The sequence below is a fragment of the Armigeres subalbatus genome, chromosome 1 (genome assembly GCF_024139115.2).
Source record: "Armigeres subalbatus isolate Guangzhou_Male chromosome 1, GZ_Asu_2, whole genome shotgun sequence".
Classification (NCBI taxonomy): domain Eukaryota; kingdom Metazoa; phylum Arthropoda; class Insecta; order Diptera; family Culicidae; genus Armigeres; species Armigeres subalbatus.
Window position 1 is genome coordinate 114,711,147 of NC_085139.1, and position 24,377 is coordinate 114,735,523.

General features: G+C 41.8%; 4 protein-coding genes across 4 annotated transcripts; 2 read left to right on the top strand and 2 right to left on the bottom strand.

Annotated features, from left to right (window-relative positions):
- The first annotated feature begins 5,860 nt into the window (after positions 1–5,860).
- Positions 5,861–6,697, top strand: LOC134206452 (uncharacterized). The gene has a single exon (XM_062682173.1). It carries the CDS (start codon positions 5,861–5,863, stop codon positions 6,695–6,697), a length of 837 nt encoding a protein of 278 aa, XP_062538157.1.
- A 4,359-nt stretch (positions 6,698–11,056) lies between these two features.
- LOC134204982 (putative ankyrin repeat protein RF_0580) lies at positions 11,057–12,069 on the top strand. The gene is made up of 2 exons (XM_062679832.1): positions 11,057–11,642; positions 11,703–12,069. Exons 1-2 carry the CDS (start codon positions 11,079–11,081, stop codon positions 12,063–12,065), a joined length of 927 nt encoding a protein of 308 aa, XP_062535816.1. The 5' UTR covers positions 11,057–11,078; the 3' UTR covers positions 12,066–12,069.
- Positions 12,063–13,661, bottom strand: LOC134204979 (protein Skeletor, isoforms D/E-like). Its single transcript, XM_062679830.1, has one exon. It carries the CDS (start codon positions 13,605–13,607, stop codon positions 12,252–12,254), a length of 1,356 nt encoding a protein of 451 aa, XP_062535814.1. The 5' UTR covers positions 13,608–13,661; the 3' UTR covers positions 12,063–12,251.
- A 31-nt stretch (positions 13,662–13,692) lies between these two features.
- On the bottom strand, positions 13,693–15,340 carry LOC134206453 (protein Skeletor, isoforms D/E-like). Its single transcript, XM_062682174.1, has 4 exons — positions 14,731–15,340; positions 14,476–14,669; positions 13,771–14,413; positions 13,693–13,718 (listed from the first exon to the last, which is right to left on the bottom strand). The coding sequence occupies exons 1-4, from the start codon at positions 15,338–15,340 to the stop codon at positions 13,693–13,695; spliced, it is 1,473 nt and encodes a 490-aa protein (XP_062538158.1).
- Positions 15,341–24,377: the final 9,037 nt, after the last annotated feature.

Here is a 24,377-nt window from a genome sequence, read left to right on the forward strand (position 1 = left end):
ACAAAGTTACAACCCAAATTACCTATCAGTTGCATTTTGCTCTAAATCCAATTTTCCAATCATTTTAGGTTCAGTCAAAATGGCCAAAGATGTTCCAATATACTGATTTGGGCCAACAGTTTACGAGTGTCTCCGATTGGAACGGGGAAACGGTTTAAACCTAGTAAAACGGTCTAACAGGGGTGGATGACAACATCTCAACATTGTTCTTGCTGATGATGAAGTTAATCGGCTAATACCGTAAAGAAAGCAAAATGGAAAGCCCACTTGAGTTTTTTATTATTGTAGAAATGGAGTAATTGGAACTGTTCATTCCGCAAGTGTTAGTTATCTTTCTTTGTCCAGAGTGTGAGAAAAAATCCGATTTTCGTGGGTTGTACCTACTTCGAAAAGATCCGTAAACTTGACTAGAGATCCATATGATAACTTATGTATATTTTATATGACCTCGATTGACATTGTATGTATCAATCGTTTTTTGATGGTATAAGTATAATATAACAAAACAACTAAACTTCAAGGCTACTTTGATGCTGATGATAAATTACTGTACACAGCACCTGTCATGTTTGAATCACCCCTCAGCTGTTTTATGGCTAGCGTAAAAAGCTGGATTGCGCGAATAATAATGTCGATATTGGATCTATGACTGTGGTGTGTTCCCATTGCAAGGCGTTGAAATTTCGTAAAGAAGCACCTGGATTATGTTGCGCAAGTGGCAAGATCAAATTACCTTCCTTAATTCCTCCATCCGAACCATTGCATTCATTATTAGCTGGTTCAGGGATTAATTCAAAACATTTTCTGACGAGCATCCAGAAATATAATGAATGTTTCTAAATGACTTCGTTTGGCGCTACTCACATTGTCAGAGACAATTTCATGCCGACATTCAAGGTAATTCTTTCCCAACATTATACTACCACCAGCTACTTTTACTTTTTTGTTTGGCAATTATAGATTCAAGGTCAAATTTACCACAGAGCCAGTGATGGGAAATGTCAAAAATGTCATGGCAATGCTATTACTAATTTTCTAATAACTGTTTTCCAAAAGTGATTTACAGTTCGGATTTTTGATTGACATGGAGTATTAAAAGGTTCTAGAACTTTGTCGAACAGATCATTGTTCTAAATACAAAGTGTGAGCCATGAGAGCGAGTTTAAAAAAATGTCACGGAATGTCATGACATTAATGTCATTTAACACTAATTCGGCTCTCACGTCGCCAATATCATGTTTAGAGAAAATACCTGTTAGAATAAGTTTTCGGGTCCTTTGAGGGCTACATGTTTACATGTAAAACAAAATTATAAATGACTTGTGAAAAAAGTTATTAGCAAATTAGTCTCATGACATCGAAATGACATTTCCCGTCACTGCACAGAGCTTCATTGTTGCCACTAGTTAATGAGAACCCACAATTTTTACAAATATACTTTATGGGAAATTCAAACGATGAAGTGGCTTAACGTTGTGCATACAATTCTAGAGTCAAACCGGATATTGTCGAGCAATTATAATTGTCAAATTTCTCAACATACCAACTTTTCCCAAATTTCATGATTCTTCCAGTCAACATGTTCATCGCAGTTAGCGGGTACTGATGAAACCAAACCTGGTACCTGGTGCTGGGAATTTGGTTTCATCAGTACCCGCTAAGCTGCGGTGGACGACGGAGGTCCTTCGTAGCTTAGTAGGGAAAGCACCTGTCACGCGAACTGGGTCGTGGATCAAACCCCACCGAAGGGCGGTTACCTCCAATACCTTTTCCGAACTAAATCTATCACATGTTGTACATATGCATAATCAAGTTTCAGACATAGTAATTAATTTCCACCCGGGTGGCTTAATACCCGGCATATAGGCAATTAACTTTGAATGTACTGATCTCGAGTGGCGATCTCTTCGCTTGTGTGGTCGTGTTGGGATCTGACGACCAAACTGGCACAACATCACACAACCCTACTTCATTGAGCGCCGTTGCTGATGAAGCAAGTGTGTAGGAGCCGGACAATATTAAATACTCATCCTACTTGGTTGACATTGTGTACAAAAATACATTTGAGAGAGTTAGTTCTGAAAATGTATTGCGAGAGATCGGCCGGTACCTGGTGCTGGGAATTTGGTTTCATCAGTACCCGCTAAGCTGCGGTGGACGACGGAGGTCCTTCGTAGCTTAGTAGGAAAGCACCTGTCATGCGAACTGGGGTCGGGATCAAACCCCACCGAAGGGCGCGGTTACCTCCAATACCTTTTCCGAACTAAATCTATCACATGTTGTACATATGCATAATCAAGTTTCAGACATAGTAATTAATTTCCACTCCGGTCGGCTTAATACCCGGCATATAGGCAATTAACTTTGAATGTGCTGAACTCGAGTGGCGATCTCTATTCGCTTGTGTGGTCGGGTTGGGATCTGACGACCAAACTGGCACAACCTCACACAACCCTACTTCATTGAGCGCCGTTGCTGATGAAGCAAGTGTGTAGGAGCCGGACAATATTAAATACTCATCCTACTTGGTTGACATTGTGTACAAAATACATTTGAGAGAGTTAGTTCTGAAAATGTATTGCGAGATTTGCCGGTGCCGGTGCCGGTGCTAAGAATTTGGTTTCATCAGTACCCGCTAAGCTGCGGTGGACGACGGAGGTCCTTCGTAGCTTAGTAGGGAAAGCACCTGTCATGCGAACTGGGGTCGGGATCAAACCCCACCGAAGGGGCGGTTACCTCCAATACCTTTTCCGAACTAAATCTATCACATGTTGTACATATGCATAATCAAGTTTCAGACATAGTAATTAATTTCCACCCGGGTGGCTTAATACCCGGCATATAGGCAATTAACTTTGAATGTACTGATCTCGAGTGGCGATCTCTTCGCTTGTGTGGTCGTTGGGATCTGACGACCAAACTGGCACAACATCACACAACCCTACTTCATTGCGCGCCGTTGCTGATGAAGCAAGTGTAGGAGCCGGACAATATTAAATACTCACCCCACTTGGTTGACATTGTGTACAAAAATACATTTGAGAGAGTTAGTTCTGAAAATGTATTGCGAGAGATCGGCCGGTACCTGGTGCTGGGAATTTGGTTTCATCAGTACCCGCTAAGCTGCGGTGGACGACGGAGGTCCTTCGTAGCTTAGTAGGGAAAGCACCTGTCATGCGAACTGGGGTCGGGATCAAACCCCACCGAAGGGCGGTTACCCTCCAATACCTTTTCCGAACTAAATCTATCACATGTTGTACATATGCATAATCAAGTTTCAGACATAGTAATTAATTTCCACTCCGGGTGGCTTAATACCCGGCATATAGGCAATTAACTTTGAATGTACTACAAAATATGCTTCATGAACAAAATGAATTGGTCCGGTTGTTCAAGACATCACTAGATAAAATGCCATCAGACAATCATAAAATTGTGATTCATGCGGATAAGGCGCCTGTTGCGGAACATGCTAGACGATTTAATACACCGACTGTCGATGATATCGCAATCATTATTGTTGGTGAGAATTTGCCGTCACGTGATATTGTTCTTCATCGCCGCGATGATCAATTGAAGCGTATTTCGGAAACGCAATGCAGTATCCACTGTTATTTTGGCAAGGGGATGATGGATATCATTTCACAATCCCAATGATAGACCCATCTACAGGTGGGTAGAAAAGAAAATAAGCAGTTAATAGTAAAAAACATAAATGTCTGTTTTCAAATCTAATTTTGCAGGAACAGAAACAAATAAGAAAGTCAGTTCCATGAACTACTATGCGTACAGAATGATGGTTCGCGAAAATGATCCTAACCACATCCAGAAATATCGAAAACTATTCCACCAGTACGCTGTAGATATGTACGTGAAAAACGAAACTGAGCGATTGACTTTCATACGATTGAATCAGCAAAAGCTTCGTTCGGAAGAATACATTCATCTGCGCGATGCAGTTAACGCTGATGGCAATATAAACAATTTAGGTAGAATGACGATTTTGCCAGCGACCTATATTGGAAGCCCCCGCCATATGCATGAATATGCACAAGATGCGATGTCTTACGTTCGTCAATATGGTCGACCCGATTTATTCATCACTTTTATACATGCAATCTGCAGTGGAATGAAATAAGGAAACTTTTGTTTCCAGGACAATCTCCTATTGATCGCCACGATATTACTGCACGCGTTTTCAAGCAAAAACTTAAGTCTCTTATGGATTACATAGTGAAGTATCGCGGTTTCGGTGCAATACGCTGCTACATGTATTCCGTAGAGTGGCAGAAACGAGGATTGCCACATGCCCACATTTTGATTTGGATGATAGACAAAATAAGACCTGATGAAATCGACCAGGTCATATCAGCGGAAATCCCCGACGCAAATGTCGATCCAAGATTGTTTGAGGTGGTGACGAAGAACATGATACATGGACCATGTGGGGCCTTTAACATGAATTCGCCATGTATGGTCGATGGAAAAAAAATATCCAAGAGCATTGATCGGTGAAACTGTAACCGGTAATGATGGCTATGCGTTGTATCGTCGACGATCAACTGATGACAATGGGAAACAGCAATTGTGAAATTAAATCGTCAGAACATTGAGGTAGACAATCGTTGGATAGTACCTTATTCCCCACTTTTGTCCAAAACATTCGAAGCACACATCAATGTGGAGTATTGTAATTCAGTGAAATCCATCAAATACATCTGCAAATACGTTAACAAGGGAAGCGATATGGCTATTTTTGGTGTAGATTCGGCAAATGCGAACGACGAAGTAACACAGTATCAAATGGGGCGTTATGTAAGCAGCAATGAGGCATTTTGGAGAATTTTTTCATTTGCAATCCACGAAAGACATCCAACAGTACACAGGCTTTTGTTTTTACACGCTTTTTTTTTCGCTCGTATTTTTGATCGTGTGACTTCAATTTACCACCAAACTCTTCGCAACATGTTTCAAAAAATCCAGAATAAATCGAAGAAAAATCACATGATAATTAATATGCGTTAAACATTTAGGATGAGCGGAAAATTGAGAAAATGTAAATCGTGTAAAAACAAAATCCAGTGTAGTTCATCTGGCTGTTCACCTCGAAAATGGACAACGAGTGTACTTCACAACGCAGAACGCGATTCATAGAGCAGACCGTCCTCCATCAACCACATTGACAAGTTTCTTTTCGATGTGTCAAAGTGATCCATTTGCCCGAACATTGCTAAATGCTGATTGTGAGGTGCATACATACCTTATACTTTTACATTCATTCCCCTTGCGTATGATTGTTGATGACGATGATGACAGATTGATCGTGTTGATCAATCGCATACATCTGTCAACAAGTCAGTGCGAGCATTCGCCAGAAGTAGCGTCAGCATCCTATCAGGAAGTGCGGAGCTTCCTAAGCAAATAACTTGCAGTGCATAGATCGACGGCCATGTCGAGTGATTCCTCATAATGGATGGATATTTACACTGATATGCCACGCTACTATGTTTGGAATCAATCATTGAAAACGTTCAAAAGGCGCAAACAAGGTGCTCCTGTCGAAGGTCATCCAAATGTATTTTCAACTGATGCTTTAGGACGTATTTATACTGTGCATCCAAGTAACGATGAATGCTTTTATTTGCGATTGCTGTTGGTGAACGTTCGTGGACCACGATCATTCCAAGATTTGCGAACTGTCGATGGACAATTGTGTGCGACTTATCGTGAGGCGTGTCAACGATTGCGATTGTTGGAAAACGACGCACATTGGGATCACACACTTGCCGATGCTGTACTTTCATCACGTCCAAATCAGATACGCACACTATTTTCTATTATTATATCGTGCTTTCCTTCAATGCCGATTGATCTGTGGGAAAAATACAAGGACGATATGACTGAGGATATCTTACACCGAATGCGTCTCACAACTTCAAATCCACATCTAGAAATAGGAGTGGAAATATACAATGAAGCGCTCATTCTTATCGAGGACATCTGTTTAACGATGGTTAATAAAATGCTGACACAATTAGGAATGATTTCACCAAATCGTTCAATGCACGTTGCATTTAATCAAGAAGTGCAAAGAGAGCTTAATTATGATCGCGATGAATTAAAAGAAACTGTGCGATCGAACATTCCCAAGATGAATCACAACCAGAAAAGTGCGTATGACACCATTATAAAAGCTGTCAACGATGAAAGTGGCGGAATATACTTTTTGGACGCGCCTGGAGGCACTGGAAAAACATTTTTGATTTCGCTGCTATTAGCAACAGTTCGATCGCAAAATAAAATCGCATTGGCGCTTGCGTCATCGAGTATTGCTGCCACCTTATTAGATGGTGGCCGAACAGCACACTCAGCACTTAAACTGCCGCTGAACATGCAAATCAACGAAAACCCCACATGTAACATTTCCAAAACATGCCCAATGGCCATAGTATTGCAGCAGTGTAAAATAATCGTTTGGGACGAATGCACCATGGCTCACAAGAAATCATTGCAAGCGTTGGAACGGACATTACAGGATCTTCGGGACACGCGAATTCTGTTCGGCGGTGTCTTGATACTGTTGGCTGGTGATTTTCGCCAAACTCTACCAGTAATTCCACGATCCACGGCTGCTGATGAGATCAATGCATGTTTGAAATCATCGAATTTATGGCGGCATGTTAAAACACTACCCTAGCAGCACACTTGTTACACATTGGTCACGGCAACTTATATGTGACCAGATTCAGTCACAATCAAGTTGCTGCAACCATTTCTGTCTGACTTGTGCTGCTCGGGTAAAATTATCTATAAACATGCGTGTGCAATTATTAACGACGTAGTGGAGAACAACGTCGGGTATATGAGTCGAAGTCGACGGAACGATTGGTTCGACGAAGAGTGCAGACAGATTCTGGAGGAGAAGGACGCAACGACGTAGTGGAGAACAACGTCGGGTAATGAGTCGAAGTCGACGGAACGATTGGTTCGACGAAGAGTGCAGACAGATTCTGGAGGAGAAGGACGCAGCGCGGGCGGTCGCGCTGCAGCAAGGTACCCGGAAGAACGTGGAACGCTATAGACGGAAGCGGAGACAGCAGACCCGCCTTTTTCAGGAGAAGAAACGCCGCCTGGAAGAAGCGGAGTGCGAGGAGATGGAACAGCTGTGCCGTTCTCAAGATACACGTAAGTTCTATCAAAAGCTCAACGCATCCCGCAAAGGCTTCGTGCCGCGAGCCGAAATGTGCCGGGATAAGGATGGGAGCATCTTGATGGACGAACGTGTGGTGATCGAAAGGTGGAAGCAGCACTACGAGGAACATTTGAATGGCGCTGAGAGTACAGGCAGTGAAAGTCAAGGCAGCGGAGGAGATGACTACGTCAGTTCAGCGGACGATGGAAGCCAACCAGCCCCACCTTGAGGGAAGTTAAGGATGCCATCCAACAGCTAAAGACCAATAAAGCAGCTGGTAAGGATGGTATCGGAGCTGAGCTCATCAAAATGGGCCCGAAAAAGCTAGCCACTTGCCTGCACAAATTGATAGTCAGAATCTGGGAAACTGAACAACTACCGGAGGAGTGGAAGGAAGTGGTTATATGCCCCATCTACAAGAAGGCGACAAGCTGGGGTGTGAGAACTTTCGAGCGATCACCATCCTTAATGCCGCCTACAAAGTGATATCCCAGATCATCTTCCGTCGTCTGTCACCATTAGTGAATGAGTTCGTGGGAAGTTATCAGGCCGGCTTCGTTGACGGCCGCTTGACAACGGACCAGATCTTTACTGTACGGCAAATCCTTCAAAAATGCCGTGAATACCAGGTCCCAAAGCATCATCTGTTCGTTGATTTTAAGGAGCTATGGAAAATTATGGACGAGAACAACTTTCCTGGGAAGCTTACCAGACTGATCAAAGCAACGGTGGATGGTGTGCAAAACTGTGTGAAGATTTCGGGCGAACACTCCAGTTCGTTTGAATCGCGCCGAGGACTAAGACAAGGTGATGGACTTTCGTGCCTGTTGCTCAACATTGCGCTAGAAGGTGTCATGCGGAGAGCCGGGTGTAACAGCCGGGGTACGATTTTCAACAGATCCAGTCAATTTATTTGTTTCGCGGATGACATGGACATTGTCGGCCGAACATTTGCAAAGGTGGCAGAACTGTACACCCGCCTGAAACGTGAAGCAACAAAAGTTGGACTGGTGGTGAATGCCTCAAAGACAAAGTACATGCTTGTGGACGGAACAGAGCGCGACAGGGCCCGCCTGGGAAGCAGTGTTACGATAGACGGGGATACCTTCGAGGTGGTCAAGGAATTCGTCTAACTCGGATCCTTGCTAACGGCTGATAACAATGTCAGTCGTGAAATATGAAGGCGCATCATCTGTGGAAATCGGGCCTACTACGGACTCCAGAAGAAACTGCGGTCAAAAAAGATTCGCCACTGCACCAAATGTGTCACGTACAAGACGCTAATAAGACCGGTTGTTCTCTACGGACATGAAACATGGACAATGCTCGAGGAGGACTTGCAAGCACTCGGAGTGTTCGAGAGACGGGTGCTTAGGACTATCTTTGGCGGTGTGTGGCGGCGAAGAATGAACCAGGAGCTCGCCCAACTCTACGGCGAACCCAGTATCCAGAAGGTAGCTAAAGCCGGAAGGGTACGATGGGCAGGGCATGTTGCAAGAATGCCGGACAGCAACCCTGCAAAGATAATGTTCGCTTCCGATCCGGCAGGTACGAGACGACGTGGAGCGCAGCGAGCGAGATGGGCAGACCAGGTGCAGAACGACTTGGCGAGCGTGGGGCGTATTCGAGGATGGAGAGATGCGGCCTCGAACCGTGTATTGTGGCGTCAAATTGTGGATTCAGTGTTATCTGTTTAGATGTAGACTAAATAAATGAATGAATGAAGCGTGCTATGAGGGGAATCTAAAACGCACTCTCACAATCAGTGTGGTAGTATTTTACACGCAACCAATTAGAATTCACGCTCAAAATGATGATTTCTCGCTTAACTTTTCAAAAGGTCCTAAGTAGCATTTCTTTCACGAATTAATTTGAATAGCGCAATCAACAGACCAATATGAAAGCTTTTGATTACAGTACTCAAATAATTTCATGAAAAAAATGTTACTTAGGAACTTTTGAAAAGTTAAGCGAGATTTGATTTTCTCTATTTGTTTGCATGCTGCTTTTATTCAACGCATGTAAAATGACTGGTACTATATACAGAAACCCATCTTTATCGTTCGTATGTTCGAAATTAACAATCACTCGTCCCAAGTGGGCTGAAAAATTATCCACATGATAGGGACAAGGATGCCGACATTTTGTCCATTTCTCTTGAGACTTTCGCTGGTTTAAATGAGATATTGCGGACTTTCATTGTCGTTTTTTTGCTATTTGGCGTCAAAACCAAATGTAAGCAAGCCGGCTGGTGGAATAATTCTGGTTGGAAATGCAATATATGAAGATTTATAACGATAAATGTGCTCAACCGTAGCAATAATGGGCCAAGGTTTGAGCCGTTACCCCTATGGAAAACTTATGTGGAATTATTAAACACTCATGGGTTAGCAGACAAAAAACCTAATGAGTTTATTTGTTTAGTTTTTTTAAATTTGTTGTGAATCTCATGAATGTCACAGTTCTCCGTTCGGTCGAAATTTTAAAGCTCGCACTGAAAAAAAAACTCATTTTAAAACAGCAACTTGAATTAAATAAGAACAAAATAATGATAATAAAACTGTAAAAGAATAGAACAGGCGGCAGATGTAGGGATTGAGACGGGTATGATATAAGAAATATAAACTGAATAAGAGGGCATATACATTGGACATGAGTGCCAGATGTGTGAGTGACAGATGAGCGGAGTTTGCCTTCAGTTTTGTGATGTATTTCGCGGGAAGAAGAAATACTTCCGAGCTGCTGAGGATCGGGCAGCAACAAGAGATGGCTGATTCGGATGAAGCCGTCTCCTCCGAACACGACACCAGGCAAACAAACTTTTTCTTGGGAGACAATAACGAGAGGAAGGCATACGAAAGGGATTATCGACAGACATTGAAATGGACAACAAAACGAAACATGATTCGAAGCTATAATTCATTTGTTATTTTTTTATAACCTCAGAAAATAATGTATGTTTTGATAGTTATAAATTTTACCCAACTGTTAGCTAGACGCAGTAAAGAATTTTACAAAAAAATAGCGTAAGAACGATGCATGCCCTATCACGGTCAAGCCCAGAGAAAAACCAAAGATTCCTGGAAGCAGTCAGTATCTTCGTGAATCCTGATTTGCTCTTGATGAAACACCATGAGCAAAGATTTGTCGTAAATCAAACGAATTATAATTAAAGCGTATGTTAATTGAGATTTCTATTAAACACTTTAGAAACCTGCAAAGTTGATTTTCTGGATTTTTCTGAAGATAAATGTAAACGTAATGACTAAAATGAAATACATGTGATTGTTCTGCAAAATATTGTTTGACCTGCATTGGACAGCAGGTTCAGCGTGGCGCTTTCAACGGCAACCTGATAATTGGCCGCAGCGTTGGAGCTAGAACAAAATCGAAATTCTTCGCATTTTCTCCACTAAATTTCCTGTCATACAGCACGTAGAATTGTTTGAAAAAAAAAATTAAAAAAATGACTGAGGTAACAGAGTGTCTCATTAACCGATCGGGTCATGCTTATGATAAAGTAGACACTTTTTTAAATTTTAAAATTCATGCCACGAAAGAAAAAAAATCGCAACTTTGCAGAATGTTCTTTTAATTGTTTGACTTGTGTATAAAACTTCAGTTCGCATTTCAAAAGCATCACATAAACTCCATCTGTTACCACTTGTTTTATTCATACCCATGCTTTAGTTAGTTCTAGCAGTTCTCCACTATACTGCGCTGTAGTGAAAGCTCTGAATGTGAACTTTTCGTCGATTTTTTACGCATGCGCCTTGTTCGTTCATCGATCCAACCGTTACCACGCGCCAAGAAACATATTCACTCACATATTGGCGGTAAAGTTATTAATCAAATGTAAAGCAAAGATAAATGAAGTGTAGTGGATATGACCGCCAGTCCGTCCCAAGAGAAACTTATCCACTCGGACGATGGCTTCAACGTGTACCTTACGAAACAAACGACCTCGACCATCGGCTTCCGGTGGGACTTTTCCGCACCGCTCGAATCGCCCTTCGATCTGTTCAAGGTGGAAAAATGCTACAGCTGCCGGCGCAACCAATGGCAAATGGTGCACTGGGGAACGGCGTGGTCTGTCACGGTTCGCAACCTGGAGCAAAACCTGTGCTACTCGTTCCGTATCACCGCGATGAAACATAATGAGGAAGAGGAGATGTTTGTGCACGTGAGAAAATCGAACATTTTTAAATCGTTTACTCTGCCGGATGTCCCGTCGACGATGTCGATTTTTCGGGCAGTGAAGAAAAGCCAACCGGCGTTGATACGGAAACTTTTGAGTTTGAAACCGGAACTGGTCAACGTTCCGGTCAATGGAGAGACGTTTCTGTACCAAGCGGTGAGAAACAATAATCTGGAGGTGATCGATTTGCTGTTTGAGTTTGGAGCAAATGTGAATCTTGGGGTGCCAAATAATTCGGAGACTCCGTTGCATGTGAGTATATTGAATGGGAGAAATAGTAATACGTCATTGACGATCATTGTACGATTTCAGTTGGCAGTCTACAACAAGAACATCAAGATCGCTCGTCATTTGCTCGAGCATGGAGCCGACATAAATGCGGCGAACTGCATTGGGATGACAGCTGGACACTATGCAGTAGATACGAACAACTTGCACATACTCAAGTACGTTTTGACCCACGGAGGAAGCACCGAGGCTCGCGATCGTTGCAGCTGGACGTTGATCTTTCGCGCAATCTACATGCACGCTAGTACCGAGATCATCAAATACCTGCTGGAGAAAAAATGTCGACTGAAGATTCGGGATAAGAATCGGCTGATGCCGCTGGACTACGCTCGTCTAACGAATCAACAGGAGGTCATCAATCTCATCAAGCGTAGGCTTAAGATCTAAGTGGAACGCCATCAAACGGCATATTTACTGATATTTACAGTTTGTTTGTAAAATTTCTAGCACAATTTTGTAGCTCACTTTTACACCGGTGTGCGTGTGTTTTTTTTAAATAAAACTTAACTAACAATACTTAATCCAAATCATAGTGTTCAGGAGGGAAACACTGAGAGCTACCAAGGGGGGATTTCACGCTGCTCTCCGGAATAATACTAAAGGTGCAAATACAGAAAACAAGGTGGCCATCACCGCGGTTGACGCACTACTGACACCTTTGCGTTGCTCTTCCCAGCCATCATCGTGGCTATCTCCGTGGTGGTCTGGATGGTGATGTGCTTCACGCTTCTTTCGGGACTCTTCCGGCTGTTCTTCAACTGGCTTGATGATTGACAGTTTCGTGGAAATTGGTTTCACGCTGAGATCTTTGTTGTCGTGCGCATTGATGCCTCCGGGGACCAGGGGGTTGGCGTACTCTGAAACAGGCGACTGCACAGAATTGGGTCCACGAACTCCGTAGATTGGATGTGAGTCTGGTGCGACGTAATCAGAAATAGGAGGAATTTCTCCACGGAACGGCCCGAATTGAGGATTATCTCTGATGAATTGCTCAGTTTTCGAGACAGATTTTATGGCTTCCTGTCGAACGTTGCTTGGCGAGTTCAACAGCGATACATCGAGTACAGCCTTTCCGTCGTACGACACGACAGATCCCTCCGGATAAACCTTTACTACATTTTGCGTCGCCGGTGGGAGGTAATACGAGTCAACTCGATCGTCGGGCATTGCCATTTTGTCCTCACCCTCCTCAACGTTCATTTCCTTCAGGTCCCCTGTCAACCGTTCCATGGCGGCTTTGCGTTCTTCAACTTCTGCCGATTTCTGAGCCAAAGCCATACTATCCAAGGGCGACGGGATGAACATGGGTTCAAAAGCCTGCCTTTGTGGCTCACCGCTGCCGATCATCAGTGCGTCGCTTTCGATGGCTTCGTCAATGTCGTAGTCCTGCCGCCGTTGGATCATATCGCCGTGATGGCGCAGTAGATCGTCGTACTCGGCATTCATCATACCATTCCGGCGGTAGATTGGCTTGAAACCGCTTTCCACCACTACAGAGCTGGGTTCGAATCCGGTGCTCGATTGAGGGTCTATCGGGGTTTTGTTCTCGTGAACATCGTAGGGGGCTTTGAAGATGGGTTTCACGTTTTGGGGTGGTTCCTTCATGATTGGCCGCTTGGTAAGACGGATCGGTAGAGTGATCGGCGCTGGTTCGATTTTCTTGAGACCCATGGTCAGATGGGGCGATACATCGGGGACCATGTAGGGTACAGTTTTCATTGGCTTCACCAGCATCATTTCGATTGGTTGAGGCGCCATCGATTGTAGTTGGGATAGCGGTGGCGGTGGAGGTGCTTTGCGGAATGGTTTGATCTCCGTTGGCTCTCCGAGAAGTAGGATTGGAGCTATGGCTTTCACGGGAAGCTTACTTTTGGGCATGAAAGGTCGCATCAGAGGGCTGACTGGTTTTTGATAATGGCTGATGATCATCGAGGGCTGTGGGATGTTGTACGGGCGGGACGGTCGACCGTTGATGGGCGTCGTTCAACGGCGATTGGACGCCGCATGGGAAGCTTCACAGGTCGGAACATTGGGCCGTTGCTTGGAGGACGGAGATAGACCGGTAAACCAGATGAGGTAAGAATTGGCTTGCCATGGTGCATAATTTCCACATGGGACAGAGGTTGTTGTTCATTGGTGGTTTGGTTCACGTAAGTCTGGTTGTTTCGGAGTTTTTCTTCAAGGTCTTCAGCAGCTCGGATACCTTCTTCAATGATTTTAGACATTTCTGGGTCATTTTCCAAGTCCAACTTGAAATGCTCAGTTGGTTGATCGGCAGTCATTTTATGATTTTTTATCACATCTTTGTCATTCTTGTGAACAAAATTTTCGTGCTGCTCCAGAAATGTTTCCGACGGAAGTAGTTTGGATTCGTGTCGGATTGAAGGTTCCGCATTGATGCTTTCATCACTGGGGTCAACGAAGACTTCATCTATTTCACTTGAGGAGGCTACATCGCACGAGTCGTGAACATTGATACGCCATCCGAGATATCGATGAGTGAAGCACTGATAGTAGACTGTATCAGGAGTATCGGCATCTGGCGTCCAGGTGATGACTCCAGGCTCTCCGGGGTCACATTTCAAGGTGAGACTTCTTTGGTAGGCACCAAACGAGGGATACGAATCGGCCGATGGACCGTCGGGATTTGGAGTCCAGTTGCAGATACGACCAACGCCTGTCGGCATCAGTTGTCCATTGCGGTTTTGATGAACTCCAGCAAAGATTCGAATGTTCTAGAAGAAATGAAAAATCTGTGAAATACTTTTATCAATCACAGCAGAGACTGCATGAATACCTTCCGAACATCTTCCTCTTGGTGTTCATAGCCTCCGACGGAATCATCAGTGATGTAGAATGGATGGTACTTGGCGGGTGTTTCCGGATCGTTTCCTCCTTCGACAACAAATGTGTAGGTCTTGCCCCTTACCACATTGATTTCCGGAATAAGAAGACCATTGATATACCACGAGATTCCCCATCCGACATGACCTGAAGCAATATTAAAAATAATATTAATTAATACTATTATTTGAGATTTATTTAAACTCACCGGTGATGGCTGGATAGCCTTGTTTTCCTCCAGTGGGACCCATTTGAGCATAGAACACTCCATCTTCCGGCTCGTAGCATTGAATCGGAGGAATCTCCCAGGCACCGGCCTTCGCAGGGGGACGCGCTGTGGCAGGCGCATTTGGTCGTTTCATGGAATCAGCTCGACGATTGGGTTCTACGCTTTGTAGCTTTTGTGGATTATCATGCTGCTTCTGTTGATCCGATTCCGGAGTTGGACAATTCCAGTACGGTTGACGCCCAAAGTCAACTTGTTTGGTATTTTTCAAATACTGTGAGTGGAATGATACCTCGTACCGTTGGTTTAGCGGTCCAATGGCCCAAACGATTGCTTGCGATCCGTTGGTGAAAATTGGTAGATCCAAATGATCTGAAGCCCGTAGCGGTCGTTGATAAGTCACTATCGAATAACCATTCACCATAGCAGCGTTCAACAGACGAATTGAGCTACTGTTCTCGTTGATCCTTGTATCCGGACAGCTTCCACGTGTTCCCGAACACTGCGATTTGGCATCCAAGTAATAGTCCTGCGCGTATCCCTTTCCGGTAGCTTTATCGACCCAAACGACCGCAACATCAGCTCCCACCATTACGCTTCGGGAATGATCCGGAGACACACCGAAGGACATGTATTCGCCATCCTCTGTAATAAATTATTTAGTGAATAAAAAATGAATACGACCCAGCATGTTTTCTTCATAATCGACATAAAAATAGTATCAGTTAAGTAACAATTAGATAACCAGCACCTCTCGCCAACTGAAGTCAACGGACTTTAATTACAATGTCGTTATGCGCGTAGCTCTCGGCATTCTGCTTTTTTCCTTCCTCCTCTGAATACAGGTCACCGGAGTGCATATAGCATTTAACGACAACGCGCTCACATGGCACTTGACTTGTTGGTTGGGCCAGCCAGCAGCGCGCGGGGGTAATAAATTTGCACTATGACTTGCACTTAGTGGAAGAAGAATGACATCGTTTTGATGTTTCGATTACGTTATACCGTCACTTTCTCAAGCTCGCTTCTCAACACTGACCCAGTGACCTTTCGGTAGTGACGCGGGACTTTCAGATCTTAGTCAAGTTGACAACCGCCGCCAGGTTGCGAAAGAGCTCGATCTCTCATTCATAAACCCGTTACCAACATGCATGCGTGTCGGCTTTGAATTGCGGAGCATGATCTGAGGTCATTCGTTCTTCATTTTTTTTCTTTACTTGAAGCTTACTATCAAATGGGGAATCCATGCTAACTACTCACCTAGTTTGGCAACCAGTTGGATTACAATGCTCTCGCCGGCGACGGCCCATCGCACTTCGAATGCCAGGTCATCCAGCAGCACTTCGCAGTTCAGTTTGGACTGGTCGAGTCGAGTGTGGCCGGGTTCGGATTGGGAAGAAAGTGGAGCAGCATATGAGTAATGACATGCAAGGTGGCAGCGGAATCAAGGGAAATGAGAATCAAGGGACGAGACTGGTGTTGCTGAAACCTGAGTAGATGGGAGGGGGGTGTAACAGTGAACCCATTCGCGACACAATCGGTTCGAAACCAACAAAAATCAAGGACAAACAAAATAATAAATTGCTAATCGAATGCTATGTAAAGTTTATTAGTGTGTGATTTTTACAAAATGAGTTTTCTTAGAAATAAGAATTAGTATCCTTCTGCCGGATGATAATTATTTGGATGAAACATGTTTAAGCTACAAGCAATATTTCTTACGGAGAATGAAGTAGCGCATTAATGACCAAAATGATTTCGCCAAGTTAACAAGCTTTTGAAGGGTGTTATTTTTTATAACTAAACTGAATCTGACCTATGACGGTACTCAATCATAGTGCAAATATCATTTTTAGTTACGACGATAGACAACTGCATCTCTGATTGAAGTTGAGCAACGTGTGTAATAACTATAAGTACCTACAATATTAAACTTGGAATGTTTTTTAAAGTTGCCACTACCGGCAAATAATTGGGCTTAATTGGGATTCAAATGAAACAAGTTCATAATCCACGCAAGGGTTGAAGTTTCGTGAACTGAAGTAACATTTGCCGAAATCAAATTTATTTAATACGAGTTCATGAGTCACTGAGTTGAGCAAATACCATAAAAAGTTTGTAAGTATTTCAGGAAAGCTGCAAAGATATATGAATAATAGTAAAGATAACAGCGATTCATTGTTGTTCTCCGAAAGTCCGTAACCAGTCGATACTGTTCATTGAAATTCTTAAAGAATTTAAAACTTCCAAGAATAAAAAATAAACTTTGTGATCATACGAGTTGAGAAAAATTCGAACCTAGTTTTGAAGATCCACAATGATTCCTTGAACTATGTGGGAAAAGGTTCAAGAAAGTCCATAAGACTGCAGAATTATTCACGTATTCACGAGAAATATTAAGTACTATCAATCTGAGCATTAATTATGCCTATTTATGGATAAAATCACAAAGAAAATTTAATAAAACGTTTCAAAAATCTCCCAGAGTTTCCAAATAAAATCTATAAAATCTCCACAGTCCTAAATCTCTCTTTACACTTCTTATTTTTCAAAGAAGCTCTCAATTCTACTGAGAATCTGATAGACCTTAAACAATTCTACATAAGTATGGACAAATTGATAATCCTCATAGTGTCTTCAAAAAGTTCAAAGAATCTTTGAAATCATGAAACGATTTAACACTCTTGAAGGAATCTCCGTTTGAAGCCCATAGTGATTTTTATAATATAAATAAAGTTTACTGTATGAGAAAGAAAATTGTTCGAAATGATAACATTGCATTTTCAAGCAACTCCCGAAATATTTATACAATTCGAGAGAAGGGGGCTGTCTCCGGTTGTGGGCCACCCTGCATAACTCTTGACACTTGACAGATAAGACAAATCTGAGCAATGTCAAACTTGTAGTTTGACAGCACAAATAGTCAGAGCCAAATCCGAAGCGTGATTTTTTTCTCGTTTTTTGAGTGCGATAAATCGAAGCAAACATTGAAAACAGGTACGTGTTATACTTTGTCATTTGATACATTAAAGTGTACTCTGTGATGTGATACCAATTTCCACTGAAATGTGTATGTCTTCTAAATAAAGGGAACGCAAAAAGTGCTAAAATAATAGATGAGAAGGTAGGCAAAATTCGAAATTTTTTACATTTTGATGAAGCATCTAACATTTCGGCGAGACAAAACGCCATAATGGGACTAACCTACAATGAACTACGCGTCTCCACACACAGTCTATGCCAGAATTCTGCTTCGCCAACGCGTGGTGCGTTGTTCCCTAAAAGCTGCCAGTTGAAAGGCTTGCCTCATGACTTTCCGGCAACGAAATATAATCACTTTTTTAAAATAAAGATTAAAAGATTGAGATTTTCTTAAACTTTATGATGACATCGGCTGGCTATATTGTTTAACTCTTGCATGAGGTAAAAATATCTATGAAAATCTTTACAGCATATTGCCCCCCTTCCCCTATGTCTACCATTTATGCCACTGCAAACTGAATCCGTTGCAATGGTTGCGTTCTTCCCGTGCATTTGAAGTGCGAATTAGCGATTTCACATTCAGGAATATTTTTCTCCATTTTGTTACTGAAAGCCATTATTTTTTCTCGATTTTTTGTCATTGCATTTTTCGAAAATAAATTACCGTTCTATCTTAATCTATTCAAGGGCCTTTTATTACATATTTTTTCATTACTAACGGCTCATACACAGTACAAAAAGTTGTTTCAAAAATCAACACTTCGTACAAGCAGCTGCATTTTTTAAAGTTTGGGTATAATATTATGGTTTCGGGCGATTTGGCCAAATGCTGTTCGTACTAATAATGCCCAAATAGTTAACATATAGAATCTCAAATTACAAGTAGTGAATTAGCATTAGCATTGCATTAGCTTAAGCATTGAACAATCCGCACAAATGCGTAAGTTGTACAAGCCTGGACTACTGTATGAGAGTAGCATCACTTTCATCCGTTACCACAGATTTTGATTTGGGACTAATCACAATCTTTTAAATAAAAACAATGCACTCCCCAATAGTCGAGTCGAGATCTATCCTGGCCACTTCCTTGCGAATGCTGAGGAAGGGGAAGAATGGTTAGTTGGACACCTATTTAAGAAAGATGCAGAGAACTCCACGACTTCTTATAGGTGCCACGGGAGGTTTTTTTTTTAAATATTTTAGTACTTTATTTCTGTGATTTTCTACTCTAGTGAGTATTGATTATTGCGAAGTGAGAAGTAAAAAGTGAGGAACTAGACTTCACATAAGAAATAAGAAGTGAAAAGTCGGAAATGATTATTGCGGAAAGAGAAGTGAAAAGTGATTTGTTAGAATTGGAAAGTGGAAAGTGAGTAGTGAGAGGTGAGAAGTAAGAACTGAGATCTTAGAACTGGAACTGAAAATTGATAACTGAGAAATTATGATTAAAAACTAGGAACTGAGAACTGATGAATATAATACAAAAATAATAAGTGAGAAGTGAGAAATGAGAACTATTTCTTTGTTACTCTTCCATATTCCTTTCTCTTTCGTCTTTTATATTTCTTTCTTCTTTCCTCTTTCTTCTTCGTTCTTTCTAAAGCTTTCTTCCTTCTTCTTTCTTTATGTTCTTTTATCTTTATTCCATCGTTCTTCTTACACACTTAATTTTTTTTACCGGGATCTCAGTAAAATGTCAAACTTTTAAAGAGAATCGCACAGTCGTGCCCCAGAAAACATGTTTTTTCCCGAGAATTCTGTCAAAATTGCTGATAATCAGCAAATAATTCGAAAATCAGCTAACATACGTTATTTTTGCCGGAATATCAGTTATTTATTTTGCTGGCGCACGGCTGGATTTTTGCCGAGCTGCAGAAATAAAAACTGAGTCTGTACTTTTCTTCTTTTTTCATATTCTTTCTTCGCTATTTGTTTATTACTCTTCCATATTCCTTCTTCTTTCGTCTTTTTTACTTCTTTCTTCTTTTTTGCTTATTTCTTCTCTCCGCTTTCCTCTTTCTTCGTCCTTCTTTTCTAATCCTTCTTCCTTCTCTTCCTTTTACTAATTTCTTCTTCCGTTTTCCTTCTTTTCTCTTTCTTCCTACTTTTTCCTTTTTCATTCTCCTTTCATGTCCCCACCATTTCCTTTGTCCTTCCTCCCTCCTGTTTTTCGTTTTTCGTCTTCTTTTCTTACTTCTTCCTTCTCCCTGCTCCAATCTTTCTTCATTCTTCTCATCTCTTACTTCTTCTTTCTTCCTTCATCAATCTTCCTTCGTCAGTTTCCAACTTTTTTCCTGCTATTCCTTTCTCCTACTTCCTTCTCTCGTCTTTTTATGTTTTTCTTTTTCCTTTTTCATTCTTCCTTCCTCTTACTTCCTTCCTTCTTCCGGGTGCTGATTTGTTCGTGTTTTATATTGGATGCAGAACGATCGCGCGTTATTGAAATGTCCGGTTCTGTTGAGCGGGTGAGTAAATTAATAAGAAAGTGGAAGCACCAGTGCAGGTTAGCGTAAGGGTGGTTTGGAAAGCATGGTAAGCCTCTAATGTAAAACTGTGAATAAAAAATACTGCTTTTTATCACTAAATACACGCCAGAATCGAAGCTATTTAATTTTGATTCAGGAAGTGTAAAAATACTTCAGATATCGTTATTATATGTGGTTGTGATAGTACAAGTTTGTTTGTGTTTTGTATTGGACGTAGAAGGCATCCAGACCTGTTTTTCAGTGAGATCGGCTGGTTATCGATATTTTGTTCTGTATTGTGCGGGTGAGTAAATTGCCCTAGTAGCATTGATATGGTTGCAGCAACTCCAATGTGACTGGATTTGGTCTCATATGAGTCACAGTGACTCATATAAGTGACAAGTGTGCTACTCGGGTGATTAGAAAGTTAAAGTTTAGATCGCGTCCAGACATGTTTTCTGTAATAAGGAGAACGGTCAGCCGGACACCGAAATTTTGTTCTGCTTTGTGCGGTATTCATATAGAATTATTAGTTCAAGTTTCATCGATCAAATTGCACGCTATACACGGCATACCGTTTACCAAAACGAACCCTGCGGCTGCCTTCCTTTTCTTCTGTCTACTTCCATCTTACTTCTTTCATCATACATCTTCCTTCTTACTTCCTCCTTCTTACTTGTTCCTTCCTTCATATTTCTTCTTCTTTCTTTCTTTTTCCTGTTTCCAACTTTATTCTCCCTTTCTCCAGTTTCCTCCTTTCTTTTGCCTTCTTGCATTTTCGTTCTTTCTTCTTCCTCCTGTTTCCTCCCTTCTTCTGCCTTTTCCCTTTCTCCTGTTTCCATCTTTCTTCTTTCATCTTCCTTTTTTCTTTCTTCCTCTCTCTTGTTTCCACCTTTCTTCTTTCTTTTTCCTTATTCCTTCTTCCTTCTTTCTTCTTCCTTCATCCTTCCACCTCTTGCCATTTACCTACTTTATATGCTTTTGCTTCTTATTTTTTCCTTCTTTATTCTTCCCTCCTCCATTTTCCATATTTCTCCTTCCTTCATCTTTCATACTTCGTTCTTCTTCCTCCTTTCGCCCCTCCCCTTTTCCTTCTTCCTTCCTCTTTCTATTCATTTTTCCTTCTTCTTTCTTCCACCATCGTTCGTCCTTGTTTATCGTGTATCGAGAATATAAATTAAAAAAAGAACACAAACGTCAGTAACAATTACTTGGCAACACCATCTGTATTGTATTTGTTGTTTTTTTCTGAAAAGAGATTGATTCGTGACTTCTGTTTAGACATATTTTCCTTATAGCTGTTTTTTTTTAAACTCTGGAGCAAACTCCTCCACGATAACAAGTCGCTCCATAGAATTCACAACTCGCATCCAATGCGTAATCATGATCATGCGCCAAATGCTTGCCGTGAGTTTCCTTGGCTTTTTGTTAATTAGGTATGCATGGGGCCCTCCTTAGCCGTGCGGTAAGACGCGCGACTACAAAGCAAAACCATGCTGAGGGTGGCTGGGTTCAACTCCCGGTGCCGGTCTAGGCAATTTTCGGATTGAAAATTGTATAGACTTCCATGGGCATAAAAGTATCATCGTGTTAGCCTCATGATATACGAATGCAAAACTGGTAACCTGGCTAAGAAATCTCGCAGTTAATAACTGTGGAAGTGCTTAATGAACACTAAGCTGCGAGGCGGCTCTGTCCCAGTGTGGGGATGTAATGCCAATAAGAAGAAGAAGAAGGTATACATATTCGCTGATCGATGTCGACATTTCCCAATTCAACTTCTCCAGCAACATCAATTTCGTTATCCTCATAGTTGTGGTCTAAATCCACTAGAGTTGCTTATGCGATCGATTAAACAACTATTTCCGTCGGAGTTGATATTATTGCTGCTGATTTAGCCGGGAAAGCGATGGAGCTGCAAAATGCCCTAAGCCAAAATGGATTCAATAGCTAGACTTTGTTATCATTGCTCTTATAAACATACCCATGAGATTTATTTCTGTGATTTGTAGAAGCAAAGTTGGCGAAATGTTTTAGCAGATTTGACCGTTCTTATTGAAACCCGACAAAATATGACAAAACTCGATCCAGGGTCTCACATCCCTAAAAACATAATTTAATATACACACTTCATCAAATGAAAATAAGATGCGTAAACAGCTTGCCAGTTCAGTTTTAAAGTAACTACTTTTGGCCATCGCCTTGAGTAAGTTGTTTGCACGGTGCAATGGCTCAGCTGTTATTGTTTTATTTTATTGACATTTCTTCAGAAGATGATCGATTAAAATAAATAGTGTATTAGTTCGTTTTTATTCCCCTGGGGCGCTTATGGTGTCGCCGTTAAATCATAGAAGTCGGGTATTGTTGCTTCTTGTCATCTTTGATGGAGGGCTTGGTAGTCATATGGCTACTGCTTCTGCCTCATACGCAGGAGGTCGTGGGTTCAATCCCAGGTCCCTTCCATTCTCCTACTTTGTATCTTTCTCTATATTTCTCATGTTCTAGCAATCGCTAGAACTGGAAATGGTCTTCCATACCGTTTACATTACTATTCCTATATCTTCAACTTGACCCTAGCAGCACACATGTTCCACGTGGGTTACCGCAACTCATATGTGACCAGATTTAGTCACAATCAAGTTGCAGCAACTATTTTTGCCTGACTTGTGCTGCTCGGGGAGTATTCTAACAGTAATCTGCTAGAATTGGAAATGAACTATAGAACTCGTTTCCTACATCCAATTAGAAATTCCGTCAGTTGCCTTCACCTATCTATCACATTGGCAGCTCGTTAACCAAGACGCTCTGCCTCTCGGAACCTAACCCAAAATTTCCAACAGATTCCGCATGAACTCGTGGCAAGTGCAGAGGTATATTCGGCTTGCAGTGAGCGAGTGATTGCATCAATATTTCCTCCCCCTTCCCTACATTGACTTGCATTCTGACGTGGCAGGCGCCAGTATGACCTTACAAAATGAGATCACCAGTACTTATACATTGAAGATGTATGCTAGTCCCAAGCAAAACATCTGTTGGTTCCCTGTGCAAGAACGGCTGATCTGGTCATAATGGAGTAGCAACTACGAGCAGTCAATCAAGCTCAAGCTCATCTTTGATCTTTCTTCTTTATTCTTCCTTTTTATATTCTTTATTCTCAGCTCTGGCTTTGTATTACTTACTACTCACCTATCACATCTCACTTCACAGTATGCATTTCGCATTTTCCACTTGTCACTCATTACTTCTTACTTTCCACTACATGCTTCTTACCTCCCACTCCTCACTAATTACTTCGAAAACCTCACTTCTCACTTTAAACACTTAATAAAAAATATCTCAACTTTTCGGTCTGAAGGCGTTTGGCCAAATGTCGTTCAGCCAAACTGAATTCGGCCAATTGAGCTGAAAACAACAATTTAGTCACTTGAAAAAAAAAGTTAGCTTATATCTCCAGTTTCTAATTGGTGTTCATAAGACTGTTCCAGAAATTATAAGCACATTAAAAAATAGTCGATAAGTTGGAGCCTGAGTAGCACAGTTCAGACCGATTCGGTTGTAACAACCAGGGTAGAAATATTTCACAGTCAATGCAGTGAAAAACATGGATCTCAGTATAATCTGCAGTCGCCTTCATCGCCGCCGTAGTGAGTGCGACTGGGTGCAGCCGAAAAATCATTTCCAACACCGACAGTTCAATTTCGCATTCAGCCACTCACAAGTCGCTCTGACAGGCTGCTCAGTTCGCGCCATACCGTATGACTGTGAGTGGCCCATTTAAACGCGTGGTGATTTTTTTCAATTTGCTGGGTGAATGTGTACATTTTGCTGTGGTAAATTTCATCTTCGCGGCGCAGTGGGTGATGTGAGTTCTGTTGTTTACTTTTCTGTCTCTCCGGGAATGTGAGGTTGATTTCAAAGCAGGAAGAAAATAAAAACATGATATATAAAAAAAATTACCCTCATCCAGTGCTGCCGAAAATTTACAACCCTGTAACAACTCATATATGACTGGATTTGGTCGTACATAAGTGACAGCAACTCGTTTATATGTGTGCTGCTTGGGAATGCATGTAATGTTCCATGAAAATTTCGTTGCATCTTATAGATCATATCCATTTAATAAACGTGATGTACTGCCGTTATACACATAACTGTGTACATAACCCATATACATAGGAAATC